Source organism: Giraffa tippelskirchi, chromosome 9 (assembly GCF_054371585.1).
Source record: "Giraffa tippelskirchi isolate mGirTip1 chromosome 9, T2T-mGirTip1v1.2.pri, whole genome shotgun sequence".
In the NCBI taxonomy this organism is placed as follows: domain Eukaryota; kingdom Metazoa; phylum Chordata; class Mammalia; order Artiodactyla; family Giraffidae; genus Giraffa; species Giraffa tippelskirchi.
The window spans coordinates 152,529,565-152,550,210 of record NC_137283.1 but is presented as its reverse complement, the minus strand read 5'-3'; the positions used below and the strand labels follow the sequence as shown (position 1 = coordinate 152,550,210).

The following is a 20,646-nucleotide window of genomic DNA, read 5'->3' as shown; positions in this document are numbered from 1 at the left end:
ATTAAAATACTGCATTTTATTTACTTAATTTGGTTAATTTTAGTATTAAAACCATGGAAATGGTGAAAAACAAGTGGGATCATTTTGGCACTAACTTTGAGACCCTGTCCGTCTGGATAACTGAAAAAGAAAAAGAACTCAATGCCTTGGAGACGTCATCATCTGCCATGGACACACAAATCAACCAAATTAAGGTGACCTGCTCACAAGTTACATTTATAATCCATCTCTAGCTTTAAGATCACCTATCTTACATTTCATCAAATGCTATCTGACCCCAGGACAAATCTTTCATTGCTATGTGACTCTATTAAAATTAAATTCACACAAAATGCTGAGCTAAGAGGTCTTTACTGATACTGGGCAACGCTTAATAGATGGAATTATGTATTAATACTGACTGACTTATGCATTCAAAGTCATTCTTGTGTGCAATATTATTAAAATGTTTTTATGGTTACGTTATTCTTTTCCTTGATTTTGAATTAGCGCCATTAGAGTCCCCTGTTGATGGATTTGTATGCCATGAAATATATTCATCATCTACAACCTTACTTTGTAAAAACTAGTCTAAATGTCTAGCTTAAGTATTAGTAGCATTTACCCTCACCAACCACAAAGAAGCGTTCATGAAATTGCTCTCTTTAGGTGAAGCAATCAGATTCCATTGCTTTAATACTGACATTTATGACGCCTTTGGGGTCATGGACCAAGATGTTCTGATATGCTATCCCACAGTTCTGGACCGAGATGTTCTGATATGCTAGCCCACAGTTCTCAGATAACCACGTGTATAGACTATCACCATTCACTTCATTCAAATAGCTTACCAAGAAAAAATGAGCTGAAAGAAATGAATTCTGAGTGTTCATTTCTCTTTCTTCTGTGCTATTTTTACACAACACATTTTCAAACTCCAGCCACTTCTTTTTCTGTCTCAGCTCATTTTTCTTGGAATGGGAAAACCCTCTGCCATTTCATTCTATTAAATACAGTAAAATGAATAACAAGGTGAGGGAACGTTTCACATTATGACTCAGAAGAAGTCATTGCCATGTGCACGGTGGGAGGTGCAATATGGTTTAGCTAAGATTACATGCTGGACAGATTGCCTATCAAACTTCTTCTGCAGTCAAAGGTACACGGAGTTTGGTGTCTGCAGTCTAGCTTATGTCCTGTGTGATACACTAGGAAAAATAGATACCCAGCCATTAAGGAATATCCAAGAAATATGTTTAATTTTTAAAACTTTGTAAGGTTGCCATTTAATCATTTCCACTAAATTCTAAGAAAACAAACAATAGTCCATTTAAATAGTTTCATCTCAATTTTTTCTTTCAAAAAACTTTGACATAAACCCTTTTAACTTGTTTATCCTTTCTCTAAATTCACTTTTCTGTTTTTTAAACCTTAATTCCACAACTTCTGAAATACATCAGTAATCAAAAGTACCACATTGTTACTCTTTAAGAAATAAAATAATCATGTATTTTATTTTTAAGTGTATAAGCATTCAGTTGTGGATTGCCATGCCATCAAGCTAGAAATACATTTTAATATTCTGATATGGCACTTTGAAAACTATCTAAAAATGAATACAAATAACAGGAAAATATATATTTGCTAGAAATAAGCAAAGATAGAGTTGAATTCATTGTACAGTGGAATTGGGGCTCGTAAGTTCATGTTCTATTCCAAACAGAAGACTGGGTTATAGGAAATATTCAGAATATGTTAACACTTGTCATAGTATTTTCACTTTAAAACAGTTTTAGGATTAAAATTAATAACACATTTGCATGTTACCATGAAGATATCTATAATCTCATTTTTGTTCTTTATTAGATGCTGTTCCAGATTGACTAATTTCTTATTCATCCCTCATTGATAACTCAAAAATGATAAGAACATTTACTGAGTTCATCTTTCATCTTCTCTTCTTGCACTGGAATTTTTTCTGCCACAACCCAGCAATATAATTATATAGTTAGCATCTATGAATTTGTTAATGGCATGTATTATGCTGAAAACTAAAACTTTTGATCTGAACTAAGATTATTTCACTGAGGTGTTGGAAGAGCCTGGTACAACTATTAGCACATAAAAAACTCAAAATATATTTGTTGAATTTTTGAGTAACTTTTCCAGAAAAATCATCTTAAAAGACAGCAAAACAAAGAAAGATTGTATCAATGCTCAAAGAACAAGCATCCATTAGCTATATCACTTTAGTCACCAATATAAAAATACAAACAAATAAATGATGTATCCCTGGCACTAATCTGATGCCAGTTATTGCTGACTGTCTTATCTAGATAGAAGTTATTTCTTACTCTGTTGCTTCATCTGGACAGAAGTCATACATTTTTCTGGGGTAACAATATTTTCTATTTAAATTATTTGGAACTGAAACTTGTCTGGATTTTTGGCTTTATTTTGATTGAATTGTTTGGATTTTTTCTCAGAGAAATAGTTTTTCTCTTATACATAAATAAACATCTATGTTTATAAGAAACTTCTGTCCCCAACACACACACATATGCACACACACACGCACACACACACATGCTCAGTTCTTAGCAGTTTTCAGTACTTTTCCTGTGTTGACTCATAGATAAAAATGTCCTCCTGCACCAAACAGAAATCTGTAGGTTCTTGACTGTCAAGTCCATAGCTAGTGAATAAAGCAGAGATTCCCAGAGTGGATTCCCTGGGTCAGCAGCAGTGTATCACCCCAAAAGTTGTACAGCTGCAAAGTGGGCCCCACCCTAGACTCAGTGAGTCTGAGTCCCTGAGGATGGGGCCAGTGACCTTAATATATTCCGAATTTGGACGTCATTGACATAAAGATTAGTTGGTAAACTTTAGAGGACTAGGTTTAAGTAGGAGCAGAGTCAGAAAATATTTTAGTTTGGTAAAATATGAAAAACTAAACTACATTCTAGGAAAATTAAATGTCAATATTAACATTCCTATGAGTTTGGGAACATACTGCTTCCCAGGCCAGTTAGCCAAAACTCATGACTCACAGGATAAGAAGAGAACTCTCCATATCTTCGAACAGACAGTAAGAGTTCCTGGGACATGTTCCTGTTTCCTTCACTTCAAACAGGGTGGCTATTTCTTACTCTCCATCCAGCGAGCATCAGTGTGTACCTACCCTTCCCAAACGAGGTCGGGAAACCCAGCTGTGTGTTTGTAGCTGCTCTACAATGGTACGAATACGTTGAAATGCCAGTTAAGGAAAATTCTGCTGACTTTCTCTCTGCAGATGATTATATCATTTCAGGAAGGCAAGCTTGCTCAGCCTACCTTGTCATTTTTCTTGTTTTAAATATTAGGTCATGATTAAGGAAATAGAAAGTAAGATCAGCAGCATTACAGGACTAGAAGAAGAAGCTCAGTCTTTTGCTCAATTTATTACCACTGGAGAATCTGCTCGCATCAAAGCCAAGTTAACACAAGTAAGAAGATACTGGGAAGAGCTCCGAGAACAAGCACAGAGTCTGCAAGGAATAATCCTGGGACATTTATCTCAGCAGCAGAAGTTTGAAGAGAATCTTAAAAAGGTAAGAATTGGCCCATGCATGCTAAAGTTACCTATTTCACATTGCATTTTATAAATCACCCAGAAATAATGGAATGAGGGAAAAAGACACAATTTGCCAATTCCTTACCAAGTTGTCAATGATGATTGAGTTTATAATTTATATGTAACCTTTTTTGGGGGAATATAAAAATGTCATTATATATTGTGTTCAGAAAGATATTATGAGTTAATTACATTTCTTTCAAATAGTGGGATACATTGATTTTGGGTTTTTTAAAAAATTTATTTTATCATCATGTTAAAAGTTATCCAAAAGAAGATAAGCATGCTATTTCCCCAGTAACATTTTCTGCCTTGATGTATGTCTTCCCCACCATATTTTCATATTTTACCAATGTTTTAGATCCAGCAGTCTGTGTCTGAATTTGAAGATAAACTTGCTGATCCAGTTAAAATATGTTCTTCAGCTACAGAAACATACAAAGTTCTCCAAGAACATATGGTAATAGCATGTTTCAACATTTCTTCTTATTTATCTGCTCAGAGATGTGATGATTCCTCTTTGAAAAGGAAACAGCAAATATTTCTATGACAGTTAAATTTGAAAAAAAATTGTATGTTACTTGAAGAATAATATGATTAAATATATTCACTTCATATACCACAAGAAATATAACTATACAAAGAAGTTTTCATTAAAAATGTTTATTAAAAAGTAGTCATTTAAGATATATTTTTCTCATAATTAAAACATGTAGCTCTTTCAGATTTATAGCTTTAATAAATCCTGTTACCTCTTGCCAACATTATAAAAAATGAAATGTGCGGGAAAATAGGCATATATTTGCATAGCAGATTTCAGATTTTAACCCACTACACTCAGATGTGCAAAGACTATGTACTCAATGATCTTTTCCTCAGAGGCTAGCTTTTTTGGTCTGGTCCCTGAACTGGTAACCACTGTGAAAGTGAAGTCGCTCAGTCATGTCCGACTCTTTGCGACCCTATGGACTATAGCCTTCCAGATTCCTCCATTCATGGGATTTCCCAGGCAAGAATACTGGAGTGGGTTGCCATTTCCTTCTCCAGGGGAATCTTCCCGACCCAGGGATCAATCCTGGGTCTCCTGCATTACAGGCAGACTCTTTACAGTCTGAGCCACCGGGGAATCCCAACCACTGTGAGATGTGTTGCAAAGCAACAGATGCTTCTGGCAGAATTTAGAGGAAGAAGCAAAGCAAGGGAACATGGACAAAGAAATACTCAAAAGCAGTGGGTTAATTAATACACAAAATATGCTGTTGTTGTTCAGTCGCTAAGTCACGTCTGACTCTTTGCGACCTCATGGACTGCAGCACCTCAGGCTCCTCTGTCCTTCACTGTCTCCCAGACTTTGCTCAAATTCATGTCCAACAAATATATATTTGTTGTGTGTGTGTATATATATGTAGTACATATATATATACATATAATCCTTATCATGTGTGCATGCATGAAAACGTATATATAAATGCAGAGAAGGGGATGCAGTAATAACAAACAATTGACAAAAGCACAACTGGAAGGGCAAGTGGAATTTATACCATTTGAATTTTCATGGTAAGAAATGCATTATTTTGTTACTTATACAATTTTTTAAGAAATAACCCCTAAATGAGGAAAAGTAGGAAAATTAGATTTGATGGAATTGTTTTAATAGACAACTAAATTAACAGTTGAGGACCAGAGAGAATAATGCATTTTTTTTTTTAACATTTGGATTTCCTAAACTAAGTTATTTTTCTCTGTCTTGACTTTTTCACCTATAAAATGGGGGCTAATGAAAGAGCATACCTCTTAGGGTTTTTATGAAGAACAAATTTACTCTTCTTATGAAGAGTAAACGAGTTAATGCACCTAATGTGCCTGTCACATTCTCAGGTACTCTAATTGTTATTATCATGGATTTTTGACATCAGCTATGTCAGTCATAACTTCCCATAGATATTTTTAAATAAAATTATAGCATGTTTCATGTAGCTCTTGTAAATCAGGAATAGCTTTTTTAAAAAACATTTGCTATAACATGAATAACAATTTTCACATATTACCTGAATCCTTAAGGGAAAATTGAAATTATTCCAATAGGCAGGGACAATTTCTTATTTGTGAAATAGTTTCCGCTCTCATCTTTGACGTCTGCGTTTATGAAGTAATTGTCACTCTGTCTTGCTGAAAATCATACACAGAGACATTTTTAGTACCACAACTGTTTATTGTGACATTGAGGAAATGTTTGGTGATAACTGGTCTCAAGGGAAAATGTGGGTCTCCTTCCTTGATGCTGGGACTTCATGGCACTCTTTGGCCCTCGCGTCAGGATCTCTGTCAGACCCTGGAATCGCTGACCAGCACGGTGGCTGCCCTGTCAGCCAGCGCCCGGAAGGTATCCAACAGAGACTCCTGCATCCAGGAGGCTGCAACCGTGCAGCGGAGCTATGAGAGTTTGCTGGGTCGGGCGAAGGAGAGACAGATGGAGCTGGAGAACCTGCTGGCCCGCTGGCAGAGGTGAGCAGTGTTTCTTCTCCCACTGGCAGCCAGGGTATCAATAGCTACTCTTTAGTGGAAAATTCTGAACGTTGAGGAATGAGAGGCGATCATCCCACACGTAAAACTCCTCAACTCATGTGCCTGCCATGGGAAGACACCAATCTTTGCTATAAGATGAAGTCCCCTAATTGTGGAAAGGATGCGTGTCTGTCTTTACACACGGCACAGATCTAAGCACATGGGCAAGTTCATATGCAAATACAAAAAGAGGGGTTTTTGGACTTTCACACCCAGAAAAAGACAACCAACAGTGTGGTATTTATCATGGTTACTGTTGAACTCCCCGACTTCAGAAAGCTTTAGTTTTCAAGTATGATAATTTCTCAAGACTTTGTTTCTTATCTCTGTTTTCTGTAGGCTAGAGAAAGAACTGTCGACCTTTTTGACTTGGTTAGAGCGGTGTGAATCTATAGCCAGTTCACCGGAAGTGGACATTTCTGCAGACAGAGTCAAGGTGGAGAGTGAACTTCAGTCAATACAGGCAAGTTCAAGGAAGTGTGAGGAGAATGAAATGCTCTTTGTCATGGTTGCATTGTAAAAACAAAATCAAGAACCAAACCCTCTCTCCAACTTAACTTCTTGTTTTCATTTCGTGATCCTGAAGAGAAGAACAGCCCTGACCTGAAAGACAAAGTCATGGTGAACTTTGTGATGATCAATTTCCACAATATACTAGAAAATCCTGTAGCATAATGTCTGGCACTTGAATATAAATTATCTGGCAGGGGAGTTGAAGGAGAAATGGGTAGAAACATAGATGAAACAAGGTTGACTCTCAGTGAGTAATTTTATTTTTTTTTGGTCTGCACTGAACACCATGTAGGATCTTAGTTCCCCAGCCAGGGATCAAACCCATGCCCCCTGCAATGGAAACACAGAGTCTTAACCACTGGAATGCCAGGGAAATCCCTTAGTGAATAGTTTTTGAAGTTGGGTAATAGCTATATTCTTTCTACTTTTGTATTTTTATAAATTTAGGATAAGTTATTTTTTTGAACAACAAAAAAAAGAAGGAATACAATGTAGAAAGTAGTCACAATAGTGATTATTTTCAAGCAAGACACCAAAAAGTGAATAAGCAAAGTACAGGAGGTAGAAAGACAAAGAATTCTAGCTTATTACATCCTTTAAGAAGCCAACTTTTTAAACTTTAAAGAATCTCTCAGTATTATTGAAACTACAGACAATGCTACTGATTTCTGGAGATAAATCACTTGCTTTAAGTGCTATCTGTGCCAGAAAAGTCGACAAGCAAAATTGCTTCAACAAAGAGATTTATTGTGTAACAGATTTGCACCCCAACTTTGTCCCTTCCTCTTTTATAAAACACTTAAGAGGAAAATGGATTCTTTTACTTTTCATAATTTCTTCTCTAAAAACTCCATCAGTGCACGTCTGTAGCTTCTGGTCCTGTTCCCCCAACTTCAGATGTTCTCCTACTTTGACTTTAAGGGTTTCCCATGCTCTTGGTTCTCCTGACTTTCTAGTTTATTAAACACAGTTTATTAATGCAATAGTTCTGCATTAATCTCCCCAAAAGTCCCTGCTCAGAAGTCTCCGTTAACTGTCCTGTCTGTGTAATCCGCAATCCACAATCTGGTGTTTATCTTCTTACAAATTGAGTGTGGGGAGTTCTAAGAGGGAAAGTCATTGCTCCTGTTCAAAAAATTTCCTGCCCATATCAAAATGTATTCTTACATGTCTCTAAGTGGAAAACAGGTCTATGGAAGTTAGAGAGCCACAGAGTGGGGTGCAGGCCCACATCCAGGAACTGCATCAACTAAGCTGCTCCCTACCCCAGTCTGAACCTTCCTTGTACTTTCCAACCTCCTGGCCTCGTGTCCTTCATCTTACTCAGATTCTCCTTTGTTATCTTTTCTGGGTTCCATAGGCAGTCCTTCCTCTGATACCTTTGGCAATTTTGTTTTTATCACACATGTGACCTCCCTATAAAGGGGAAAGAGCATCATCTATGTGCCATGCTACAGCTGTCTATATAGTGCTTCCTGTTCTGTTGTATGAAAGTAAAACGAAGAGCCTTTAAGCTCCCTGCTTTGGCCTAATGTCATCTCTAAACCCAGAGACTCACTGTGTTCCCAGTTCCTAGAATTGCACTTCTGTCATTGTTAGATATGCATTGTTTCTCCTCAGCAGTAGTTATTCTTTGATTCTTTTCACCTACTCAGTTTCTTTATTCTGAAAGAAATTCTACAGCTTCTAAATTTGCCTAACTTAATATAACTCAGACTGTTGGAAAACTAATTCAGGTTTCAGAAGCATTTTTAAGATTGCATTAGAGGTTGTGCTGTGTGTACTGTCGCTGAGTCATGTCCGACTCTTTGGGACCCTGTGGGCTGTAGCTTGCCAGGCTCCTCTGTCTATGGGATTTTCCAGGCAAGAATACTGGAATGGGTTGCCATATCCTTCTCCAGGGGATTTTCCCAACCCAGGGATCGAACCCCTGTCTCCAGTGTCTCCTGCATTGGCACATAGATTCTTTACCCCTGAGCCACCTGGGAAGCCTTGCATTAGAGGTTAAGTGGATCCAATTATAAACCAAGGGATAAAAACTCTTCTTAGCCTGGTCCTAATGACCTCCATTTTGCAAGAACACGAAGCCTTGGACCACAACTACTTGTGTCATGTGGTCCTTCCCAGTCAGTCTTGTTAGAATGAGATCTTTAATCCACTCTGTTTTTCTCAGGTGCTGCAAAATGAAGTTGTGTCCCAGGCTTCCATCTACAGCAACCTATTGCAGCTAAAGGAATCCCTCTTCTCAGTGGCCTCCAAAGATGATGTGAAAATGATGAAACTACAGTTGAAGCAGTTGGATGAGAGATGGAGAGATTTGCCCCAGATAATTAGCAAGAGGTTGGGTTTCAAAAAAAACTTCCAGTATTGCTCATTTTTTAAAACAGTGAGCATATAAATTAAGAAAGCTTAGTTTTGTTTACTTTTACTTAACCCCATTATTTGAGCATAAAGAGAAGAATCATCATTTATAAACACAAATGCTTAAAACTAGTATTTCAGATGACCTTCAATTCAAAATTTTAGTCTTGCAATCAAGGCAAATGATCAAATTAGTTGAACAATATTGAAGAGTATAGGATTTCTCATGTTTTAATTATTATTGCTCAAGTTGTTTATATATAGGGAAAAAATGGTAAATAAAATTTTACTTTACATGATATTTCTCAACAGAGGATATGTATTTTTCCCATTTCATTCTAGTTTTATAGAGAACAGGAAAATTATTATTATCATATTAAAAGGAGACAAACTTGGATTAAGTCTTAATTGACTGGATGGTTAACAGTTGACATCTATATATTTCTAATATGCCGGAAAACAAGTTTTTGTCTTAAATTGGCATTGATTACCCATGTAATCTTGCAAAAAGCAGTTAACCTTTCCAGTCAATTTTTAATTTTTTTTTCAGCAAATATTTTCTGAGTTTTAATGAGTAGCACACTCTTCTATGTGCAGTGTGAACAGAGTTCCACTCTTTACCTCTGTGGAGCTTGTACTTGTTCCATTGTCTATTCATTCATATATTCAATTAGCAAATGTTTATTGGGTACCTGTTGAGTATGAGACAACATATCAGACACTGAAGCCATAAAAATAAGTAAAACCTGAAGGCAAGTATTTTATAGATCAGCTTGGGAATAACGAAAAACTCAATGAGAGGGGAACACAGGATATTATGGAAGCCAAGAGAAAGGACATTTGAATGGGTTCATGAAAGGCTAACAAAAGGTTTTTGGTGCCAAACTCTTGAAAGATGAGTAACTTTCTATAAAACAGAGGAGGATCTACCCTCTACCACCCTCCCAGAGAAAAAGTAAAGGATTTTAAAAATGATACAAATGTATGAAAACAATCGAAATATAATCTATGCACATAAAGGTAACACGTAGAAGATTTTGTAAGGATTAAAGCATGAAAGTCTATTAAAAGAATTGAACTTTGGATATAAGCCATTGTAACAAATATATTTTATAAAAGTGTTATTCTTTTTTAATTGATTAGTTACTTAATTTTGGTTGCGCTGGGTGTTCATTGTTGCACGAGGGCTTTTCTCTAGCTGCAGTGAGCTGGGGCTACTCTCTAGATGTGGTGTGCAATCTTCTCTTGTGTGGCTCTCAGGCTCTTGAGCTCAAGCTCAGTAGTTGTGGTGCACAGACTTAGTTGCTTCACAGCAGATGGAATTGTCTTGGACCAGGGATCGAAAGCGTGTCCCCTGCATTGGCAGGCAAATTCTTATCCACTGTACCACTATGGAAGTCCTAAGGTGTTATCCTTAATGCCAGCCTTGGGCTCTGAACTCAGATCACCTATTGTTTGTCAATCTAATTCATTCATTATACAAGCAATGATTGATCCTTGACCCTATCCCGGGTACTTTTCTAGGTACTGAGTTTATAGAAGTAAGCAAAGCAAGACCTATGTCTTATTGTGTGAGGGGGAAGATAAATAGATCATTAATCGAAAGAATGAACAAGACCATTTCAAGTGGTGTTCAGTAATATGAAGTCAACAAAATAGGATGACATGAGAGGGGCTATAGACTGGGTGGCCAAGCAAAGCCTCTCAGGGGACTTGACATCAGATTAAGATCTGAATACTGTATACAAAGCACATTTGCAGTACTTTGGGGACAAACGGTCCAGGCACAGGGAGCAAAAAGGGCAGAGGTTCTTAGACAGTAATGAGCTGGGATATTGAGGAAACAGAGATGAGTGAAGCATGGGGCAGCGCTGTATCAGATGAGGTCAGAGAAGTTGATTTCCTGGGATCCCTTGCAGACCACAGTAAGGAGCCTTGGGGTTTTGCCTTCTTGCGTGCAACAGGAAATCGCCCCCATGTTTAAGCTTGGCAGGGGATGTTCTGATTATTAAGGTAATTTCTGGTTGTTACCTACAAAGTGGATGATAGGGAGGCCATGGTGGCAGGAAGGAGGCTGGTGTGGGAGTCTGGTAGAGGCAAGAGAGGAAGAGATTTAGGCCAGGGTGTAGAAGTTGAGAGCAGAGCACAGGACATACTGTGACGGGATGCTGGCAAGATCAACACAGATCAGGCGTGGTGGTAAAGAGACAAGGGGATGGAGAGTGACTCGTAGAATCATCTGGGTGGATGGTGGGGACGTTAACTGAGATGGGGAAAATTGGGAGAGAAATGGGGCTTGAGAAGTAGAAAACATCAAGAGTTCTGGTCTGGCCGTGTACGACAGCATTGCTTTTGCCTTTGATTAGAACGTGTCGTTCATTTTTTCTGTCCAGATGTGGGACATTTTAATGTTAACACTTTTCTGTACATAGGATGAACTTCCTTCAGTCTGTGGTTGCCGAACACCAGCAATTTGATGAACTGCTGCTTTCCTTTTCTGTCTGGATTAAGCTGTTCCTCAGTGAATTACAAACTACTTCTGAGATAAGCGTAATGGACCATCAAGCAGCTCTTACACGGCACAAGGTAAAGTGTGTTAAGATTGAAGAAGAATTTATTCATAAAACAGAGTTCTTGAACTATAAAAGGATGCAACATTAAAGAACACTTGGCAACAATTTAACTTCTTATTAATATGCAAATGTTTTAATAATTGAGTATATGGGTCCAGGCAACGTATTATGCAGACAAATTAAACACATAAAACCACTTCAGATAAAATAGGCAACCATTTAAGACACTGGTCCTTCAAAGTAGAGCAAATGGCTTCTAGATGAATGATGTGAGAATGTTCATTTTTAAGCTTCTAGTTTGCTTTGTTACAGTGCTGAAAACTAATACTGAATTCTGATGCTTTAATGATAGAGTTTTTCTGAATTACCCTTTAGCGTGAAAGTTATTTAAAATTCATGATTTATTTTCTTTATTTATAATTTATGTAAAACAGCTGTTGAGGCATCAAAAAATAAAATATTTGATAAGATTCTGACCATCAAGCATTGGGATAGTTGAACATAAGCTATATAATAAGTTTATAACAACATTTAGTAATAAAACATTTAATATTTGTTGAGTGCTAATTCTATGCTGGATTTGCTAATTGGTTTTACCCGAAGGAAAAGTACTTTATCGTATCTTCCTGTTACAAAACAGGGGTGCTATATTCCTTAATGATTTACATTTCAAAGAAATGGCTCCCCCAGTCCCTGAGAAAGATATTCTGAGTTGTAAAATTGGCCAAAGGCTTTAAAAATATTTATCTCACAAAGGGGCAGAGAGGGAATTTGTACATTTTCTAGTGTAAATGCTCAAAGAAGCCCTCAAAAGTTTAGCAGTCAAGCTAAGAAGAACAGGCATTAATGTTCATCTATTCCTGTAAACTAACTTCCCTATAAATTGTTGATATTAGCTCTAATTATAATTATAAATGCTATAATTTGTATATAAATATATTACTATAATATGGAAAATGTAAATATATGTGTTATATATAATAGAGCTTAGCTCTAATATATAAATATTATAATTTGCATATAAATGAATTATTATATAAAATGTAAATTTAAAGTGTTGGCCAAAAAGTTCATTATGGAAAAGCCTAAATGAACTTTGTGGCCAACCTAATATAATATGAATCATAGATCATAGAGCTAATTCCATAAATTAGTAATTCTAAATAAAATCTAAAGAATTAATTCTAAACTAGAGCTAATTCTGTAAATATTTTAGTTATATTCTGCATATATGTATAGGTAAATAACTTCCAAGCTGGTGATAGTGGTAAAGAACCCACCTACCAATTCAGGAGACCTAAGAGGTGTGGGTTCAATCCCTGGGTCAGGAGGATCCCATGGAGGAGGGCATGGCACCCACTCCAGTATTCTTGTCTGAAGAATCCCATGGACAGAGAAATCTGGCAGGCTACAGTCCATGGGGTCACAAAGAGTCAGATATGGCTGAAGTGACTTAGCATGTGGCATGCACGTATAGTTAAAAAAAATTGAAAATTTGGATGATTTTAAAAGTATATATGTATGATGTATTTATATACATACACACATATATATTTGTTGTTGTTTAGTCACTAAGTCATGTAGGACTCTTTTGTGACCCCATGGACTGTAACTCACCAGGCTCCTCTGTTCATGGTATTTCCCAGGCAAGAATAGTGGAGAGGGTTGACATTTCCTTCTCCAGGGGATCTTCCTTACTCTTGGATTGAACCCATGACTCCTGTATTGACAGGCAGATTCTTTACCACTGAACTACCTGGGAAACCCATATATAATTTCTCTTAACTATTTCTGTCCATGGAGTAATTATTTTCCGTGGAATGAATTATTTCCAAATGAGAGTTGTGTTTTATGTGAAATATATAGATAAGCAAACCAGGAGAAATTTTAAGAATGTTTCTACAAGATTCACCATAGTTGACCTTTAAGTACTATGCCATCCATTGCATTTAAAATGTATCTTCACATCACAAATCTGTATCTTTGTGAGTTAAGCACACTGCATCTGGGAAATCGCTAACTCTCTCTGCTCTTTCAGGACCATGCGGCGGAAATAGAGAGCAAAAATGGAGAACTGCAGAGTCTGCAGGGTCACCTGGCAAAGCTGGGTGCCCTGGGCCGTGCCGAGGACCTTCACCTCCTCCAGGGCAAGGCGGAGGACTGCTTGCAGCTGTTTGAGGAGGCCAGCCAGGTCGTAGAGAGGCGGCAGCATGCCCTGTCCCAGCTGGCCAAATTCCTACAGAGCCACGCCTCTCTGTCAGAGAGTCTCCACCAACTGAGGCAAACAGTGGAAGCAACCCACAGTATGAATAAGAAGCAGTCCGACTTATTAGAAAGGGACCTAAACGATGCTATTCGAAATGTGAAAACACTAGAATCTGCTGCCATCAGTCTCGACGGCCTTCTTACCAAAGCCCAGTACCATCTCAAAAGCGGAGGTTCTGAGCAGAGAACATCCTGCAGAGCCACCGTGGATCACCTCAGCGTGGAATTAGAGAGGATCCAGAACCTTCTGGGAACCAAGCAGAGTGAGGCGGATGCCCTGGCGGTATTGAAGAAGGCCTTCCGAGATCAGAAAGAGGAGCTGCTGAAAAGCATCGAGGACATTGAAGAAAGGACTGACAAAGAGCGGCTGAAAGATCTAACCCGACAAGCACTTCAACAGAGGTGAACGGCAACTGCCGGGAAGTCGGTTGTCTCCTTTGCTTTTCATTTGTTCTGGAATTAACTCTTGTGCAAAACTATAAAACTATAATAGTACCATGTTTAGTTACTTGTTTTTAAAATATTTTGAGGGGACTTCCCTGGTGGTCCAGTGGTTAAGACTCCACATTTCCACTGCAGGGGGCACAGGTTTGATCCCTGGTCAGGGAACTAAGATTCCCACATGCCACAAGGCTTGCATATATGTGAATGAGTGAATGAAAGTCGCTCAGTTGTGTCTGACTCTTTGCAACCCCATGGACTGTAGCCTGACAGGCTCCTCTGTCCATGGAATTCTCCAGGCAAGAATACTGGAGTGGGTAGCCATTCCCTTCTCCAGAGGATCTTCCCAACCCAGGGATCGAACCCAGGTCTCTTGAATTGCATGCGGATTCTTTACCGGGTTAGCCATAAAATAAATGACTATTTTAACACTTAAGAAGTACTAAAATTTCTTTGTTCTCCTTAAGGACTTTCCTAAGAGTTGTATATAAGCCATTTTGAGATCTTATTTAAATAGAGTATATTGATCATATTATCTATTTTTAAGCAGTTTTCAGCTGATAGAAGAAGGGACTCATCTTCTTTAACAAGAATGACAAGCTGAGGAGAAAGGAAGTGAAATGGATTTGTATTTCTGGTGGTAAAATATGAGGGAATTTTTCCCAGTGGCTTCTAGCCTCTCAGAAAGTACTGGAGCGAGTTCATTAGTTGACAGGGAGTGATAGGAAACTGTGGATAGAACACGCAGAGAGAAATGGAAAGGAAGCCTCGGGCACTTGGTAAGTGATATGCTGCCATTGGAGATTTATGTTCATTCACTTAAAGTGGAACCAATCAGCTTGGTAGAGCGGTTCTCCCCTGCTACTTTTAACAGTTTGCTTAGAAGTGTGGAGAAGGCAGAGAAGTAGGTTTAAGCAAAATTGGTTGTTTTGTCAGCAAAGTTTAATAGTGAAGCTAAGAGGTCAAAGGTATTTTTTTATAGTAAATTTTCTGAGTAATATTTTACTGTAGCCTTCCCTGCCATCCTATTTTCCCTTCTTACGAGAACTTCTCCCCACTCGTCTCAGCATCACTTTCTCTTCCATTTTTTCAGGGGGCAAAGAAACAGCAGGGAGGCGTCACCAAGGCATCCGTAACTGATAAGGGTTAGATTGACCCTGCCCAGATCACTGCCATTTGCTTCCTTTTAACCAGAATCAAACATTAAGCTAAAGGTGATGCTTAGGTGATAATGACTCCTGAGGTTATATTCCTCATGGACAATAAGCTATCTGACTAGTTTAGCAACAAACTTACAAAAGAAAACAAGATTTGGGAAGGAGAAATGGCCTCCAGAGTAGGGATAGAAGGAAGAGCCAAGTGTGACAAAGAAGCAAAGAGTTCACCCAGGAAATGTGCAATAGGATTGGTGCTGCATGGCCCTTCCTAGCCTGCTCAGGCCAAGCTGACCAGGAGATCCTAAACTTGCTGGAGTCGCTCTGGGTTGGGCTCACCTCAGTACACACAACGCTAAGTTGTACAAAAATGCTTCCGGACTAGATTGTTTTTTAAATACCAGTCATACCATGCCTAGGTGTTACTGGGTGAACAAATCAGCTCTCTTCTTATGAAATGGGGCTGTTGACAATACCTGTTCCTAGCCACTTTGTTTGGGGAATTAAATGGGTTAATGCACACAGTCAGCACTATACCAAACTGCAAAAAGAGTCAATGGCTGCCTCTCTGTGGCCACTGTTTACAAATACTCAAATATTAATATTAAGGACCAAAACAACCCTTTCTAGTGGTAATCTTTTAAAAAAAATAGATAAAGTTTTAAAAACATACTTATTGTAGAGGTCAGTAAAGTTATTTTTATTCTGAATGAAATGACTGTGATTTTTAAATCTTACTTTAATATGAATCAAACCTCACAGCATGAAAAAATTTCTTACCAGTGATGTTGCGATAAGTACTCAAATACTTTACGTCACATGTTGGCCCTAGTCTTGAAATTCTTATATCATCAAAAGAAAATAGAAAAAGAATACAAACTTAATAGAAGTTTGAAGGTCAATGGTAAAAATGACTTCAAATGTTTTCTAAGGTACAGTCTGAATTATGCAAAATTAACTGTAAAAGCATCTTTATTCATTGATATACATAAATTGCTATGTTAAAAGCTTTTCTAGCTATTGATATGCATGCTTTATTTATGGAAGTGAAAGTCACTCAGTTGTGTCTGACTCTTTGTGACTCTATGGACTGTAGCCCATGAGGCTCTGTCCTTGGAATTCTCCAGGGCAGAATGCTGGAGTGGGTAGCCTATCCCTTCTCCAGGGGATCTTCCCAACCCAGGGATCAGACCCAGGTCTCCCACACTGCAGGCAGATTCTTTCCTGTCTGAGCCACCAGGGAAGCCCTTATTTATAGGAAGGAAATAGTAGTTCAACACTTGTAGTGAACTAATAGTAAAATAACATTTTAATTCACAGGTTGAGAGTCTTCAATCAGTTAGAAGATGAATTGAATTCTCATGAGCATGAATTATGTTGGTTGAAAGATAAAGCTAAGCAAATTGCTCAGAAAGATGTAGCCTTTGCACCTGAGGTTGACAAGGAGATAAACCGCTTAGAGGTCACCTGGGATGATACCAAAAAACTAATTCATGAAAAGTAAGTAAAAAACTTCTCAGTTTTTGCTTTTAACTTCCTATTTATTTTGTGACATTGGGCCATTGCCCGTTGATTTGAGTTGGTCTGATCAAGAGTTTCATATCTTTTGCTATCTTAGGTATTCATGTCTCTTTAATAACATTAAAAATTTAGTCCTACAAAACTTTATTGAGGAAGTTTTCTTGAGAAAGCAATTACATGTGAAATTCGATACTTGGAAGTAAGAATTGTCAACGTTTACAGGGTACCAGTAGGAGAGTCTTAACCACTGACTTTCTTTTTTTGTTTTGTTACATTTGTTTATAATTGAGGTATGTTTTACATACAGTAAAATTCACCCTAAGTGTATACCCTTTAACTATAGGAGTTTAACAAACTCATATAGTTGTATAAATATCACAACTCTCAAATGGTAAGAGTTACACCACCTGAAAAATGCCCTCATGTCTCATTGTAACCAATCCCTTCCTCACTTCCAACCCGTGGCAACTGTTGATCAGGTTTCTGTCTCTGTAGTGTCTTCTTTTTTAGAATCACACCTAAATGGATTCTTTCCAGTTGGAATGATTATAAATAAAGCATCTCTAAACACTCGTGCTCACTTTTCGTGTGTACATCAGTTTTTCCTACACTTGGTTAAATACCTTCCTTTACTTAGCACAAGTACATTGTGATGTGTATCCATAAAGTGTATTCTTTTTTTAACAGCTGAATGATATTCCATTTACTAAGTAAGTGTACTGCAGTTGATTTTTTCACCAGTTGATAGATATTTGGGATCTTCCCAGTTTGAGTTACTACAAAAGCATCTGTAAACATTTATTTTTTATGTGTACATAATTTTTTTTTATTATACTGTAGACTATTAATGTAGACTTTAAAAAATATAATCCTGCTGCACAAACTTTATTTTGTGTTATTAAACATTCTCTAAATTGTGATTTGGTAGAGGTTGCATGGTATTCAATTACAAGAATGTATCACAATTTATTCAGTTATTGGCCCATTTTTAACTTTGGGGATATTTCTAATTTTTCTCCTATTATAAATAATGGTGTGAAGAATAGAATTTTACCCAAATCTTAGTGCACACCTTTTTCTTTGGAAAAATTCCTGGATGAAGAATTGTTTGCTCAAAGGCATTTTAGTCTTTTAAACAAAAACTATTTCATATTTTAGCAATTCTCAGGGGACTCATAGTCAATGAAAATTTGTGTAATTTAAATGGAAAAGAAAATCTCATGTGAACTTTAATTATTGAGCAGTATTTTTTTTGTTTGTTTTGTTTTTTGTCTTTTTTTGTGGTAGGGAGGCAGGTGGAGTTTCTTCCCTACAACATATCACTATGAAGTAATTAAATCATGGAAAATTAAAAAAAAAATAGCAGAGTTTTTTTCTTCACTTTTTGGAATTATTTTATTGATGTCTGATTTCCTTACTAGACTATAAGCTTTTTTTCAAAACTAAATATTTTTATTTTGTACCGGGGCATAGCAGATTAACAACGTTGTGATAGTTTCAGGTGAACAGTGAAGGGACTCAGCCATACATATACATGTATCCATTCTCCCCCAACTCCCTTCCCATCCAGACTGCCACATAACATTGAGTAGAGTTCCATGTGCTATACAATAGGTCCTTGCTGGTTATCAATTTTGAATATAGCAGTGTGTACATCTTCCTAAACACCCTAATTATCCCTTCCCCAGCAACCTTGAGTTCGTTTTCTGTGAGTTTCTTTCTGTTTTGTAAGTAAGTTCATTTGAAGAAAATTTTTTAAAAATTTAGCAGACTTTGTTTTAATGGCTATGGCTAATGGCTGTGTGGATTCTTCATTCATGGAGAACATTTTGGACACTAGAGTTGTCAGACTGACCAGAATGCTTTTGGCCTCAGTTCGGTAAAAATATGGTTTTCCCTTCATTCCAGCACTCATCAGAATACAGTAATGCAACTATATATCAGGTCAATCATAGGGAACTCTTCCCTATACTGATATGTGACAATAAATGATGTATTTTCTTAATTATTACAGCCAGGGCCAATGCTGTGGACTTATTGATTTAATGAGAGAGTATCAGAATTTGAAGTCAGCCGTAACAAAAGTCCTAGAAAATGCCAGCATTGTGATTGCAACCAGAACTACTGTAAAAGATCAGGAAGACCTTAAGTGGGCTTTATCAAAGGTAATAATTCATAATGTGTTTATTTTTTAGACTTTTTAGTAGATTTGTTTTTTACTCATAATGCATTCTCTTTTCGACTCTTGACAGTATATTTAGAGATAGCTAATTCATGCTGACAAGCTCAACCTTTATTTTTATGAATACTTATATCCTAGGATCCTAGCAATTCGAGATAATTATATATATTTTTCATTATTATCACTGGTTTCTGCATAAGGTCAACCACTAATTAAATTTCTTAAAGGCAAATTATTCTAAATTCTTGACTTATTACTGGCTGCTTTATTAACTAAGGAAACATTTATGTCCACAGCATGAAGCTGCCAAGAATGAAATGTGTAGTAAACAGAAAGATTTGGATAACTTTACCAGTAAAGGAAAACAGTTGCTGTCTGAGCTGAAAAAAATTCACAGTGGTGATTTCATCATGGTGAAAACAGACATGGAAAGCACAGTGGACAAATGGCTAGATGTAAGCTCATCCCCTGCAATTCTATGAATAGTTTGCATGCGTGGTCATTTCAGTCGTGTCCGACTCTGTAACCCTATGCCCTGTAGGCCGCCAAGCTCCTCTGGCCATGGGATTCTCCAGGCAAGAATATTGTAGTGGATTGCCATGCCTTCCTCCAGAGGATCTTCCCAACCTGGGGACTGAACCCGGGACTCCTGCATCGCAGGCAGATTCTTTACTGCTGAGCCACTGGGGGAAGATGAATAATTTAAATATTTACGTTTTTCAAACACATATTTTGGCAAAGGATTATTTAGAAATGTGACTTTCATTGTTAACTTTTAATACTAAATTCAAAATCGTGCTCTGAAGGAAAATAGTTTACATAGAATTTATACATAGTTTAAAATTTATTTGGTTTGTTAAAACTTATTGGCAGATTTTCTAGAATTTCACATGATAGCTTCAATCATAACATATAATATCTTTGTTTTTCTTTTACACACTCTGGGATCATAGATAAAATAGAAGAATAATTTACAAACATCTTTCAGGATATTAAACCATAATATAAAATAAAGTAATGAGACTGTAATTGTCCATTGAAAAACACTGGAATTTACGTCTTTGGCTTTTAGTTCTTGCTGTGTCATTTGTTAGCTGTGTGCCTGTGTTATACAAGAAGATACTTGATTTCTCTGGAGCTCTACATCTCAATCTATACATGTTTTACATTGTTTTCCAGCACATAAATCCTGTGATTCTGTTACCCCTGCCCTGTTATTTCAGTATCTAGGTTCATAAGTTTAAGCTACAGTGGATTCCCTCACTTAAGCTAAATCATTGAAGTTAGATATTGATATTTGCATATTATAATGAGATAATTTAGGGACTTGGGAAAACTTTATCTGCCTCCACTTTTAAAAAATGGCATCTTAGGACTTCCTTGGTGGTCCCAGGGTTAAGACTCTGCACTTCCAATACAAGGGGCATGGGTTCTATCACTAGAGAGAACTAAGATCTTGTATGTCACATGGCATGGCCA

General features: G+C 37.2%; 1 protein-coding gene across 1 annotated transcript in view; it reads left to right on the top strand.

Moving 5' to 3' along the window:
- The window catches only part of SYNE1 (spectrin repeat containing nuclear envelope protein 1), a 471,658-nt gene that overhangs the window by 181,595 nt on the left and 269,417 nt on the right, over nucleotides 1–20,646 (top strand). The window contains exons 33-43 of the mRNA XM_081530296.1: nucleotides 44–194; nucleotides 3,342–3,569; nucleotides 3,954–4,052; nucleotides 5,910–6,097; nucleotides 6,497–6,620; nucleotides 8,844–9,010; nucleotides 11,464–11,617; nucleotides 13,643–14,271; nucleotides 16,785–16,964; nucleotides 19,000–19,150; nucleotides 19,464–19,622. Of these exons, the coding sequence (XP_081386422.1) occupies nucleotides 44–194; nucleotides 3,342–3,569; nucleotides 3,954–4,052; nucleotides 5,910–6,097; nucleotides 6,497–6,620; nucleotides 8,844–9,010; nucleotides 11,464–11,617; nucleotides 13,643–14,271; nucleotides 16,785–16,964; nucleotides 19,000–19,150; nucleotides 19,464–19,622 (2,230 nt within the window). The remainder of the gene's footprint in view (nucleotides 1–43; nucleotides 195–3,341; nucleotides 3,570–3,953; nucleotides 4,053–5,909; nucleotides 6,098–6,496; nucleotides 6,621–8,843; nucleotides 9,011–11,463; nucleotides 11,618–13,642; nucleotides 14,272–16,784; nucleotides 16,965–18,999; nucleotides 19,151–19,463; nucleotides 19,623–20,646) is intronic.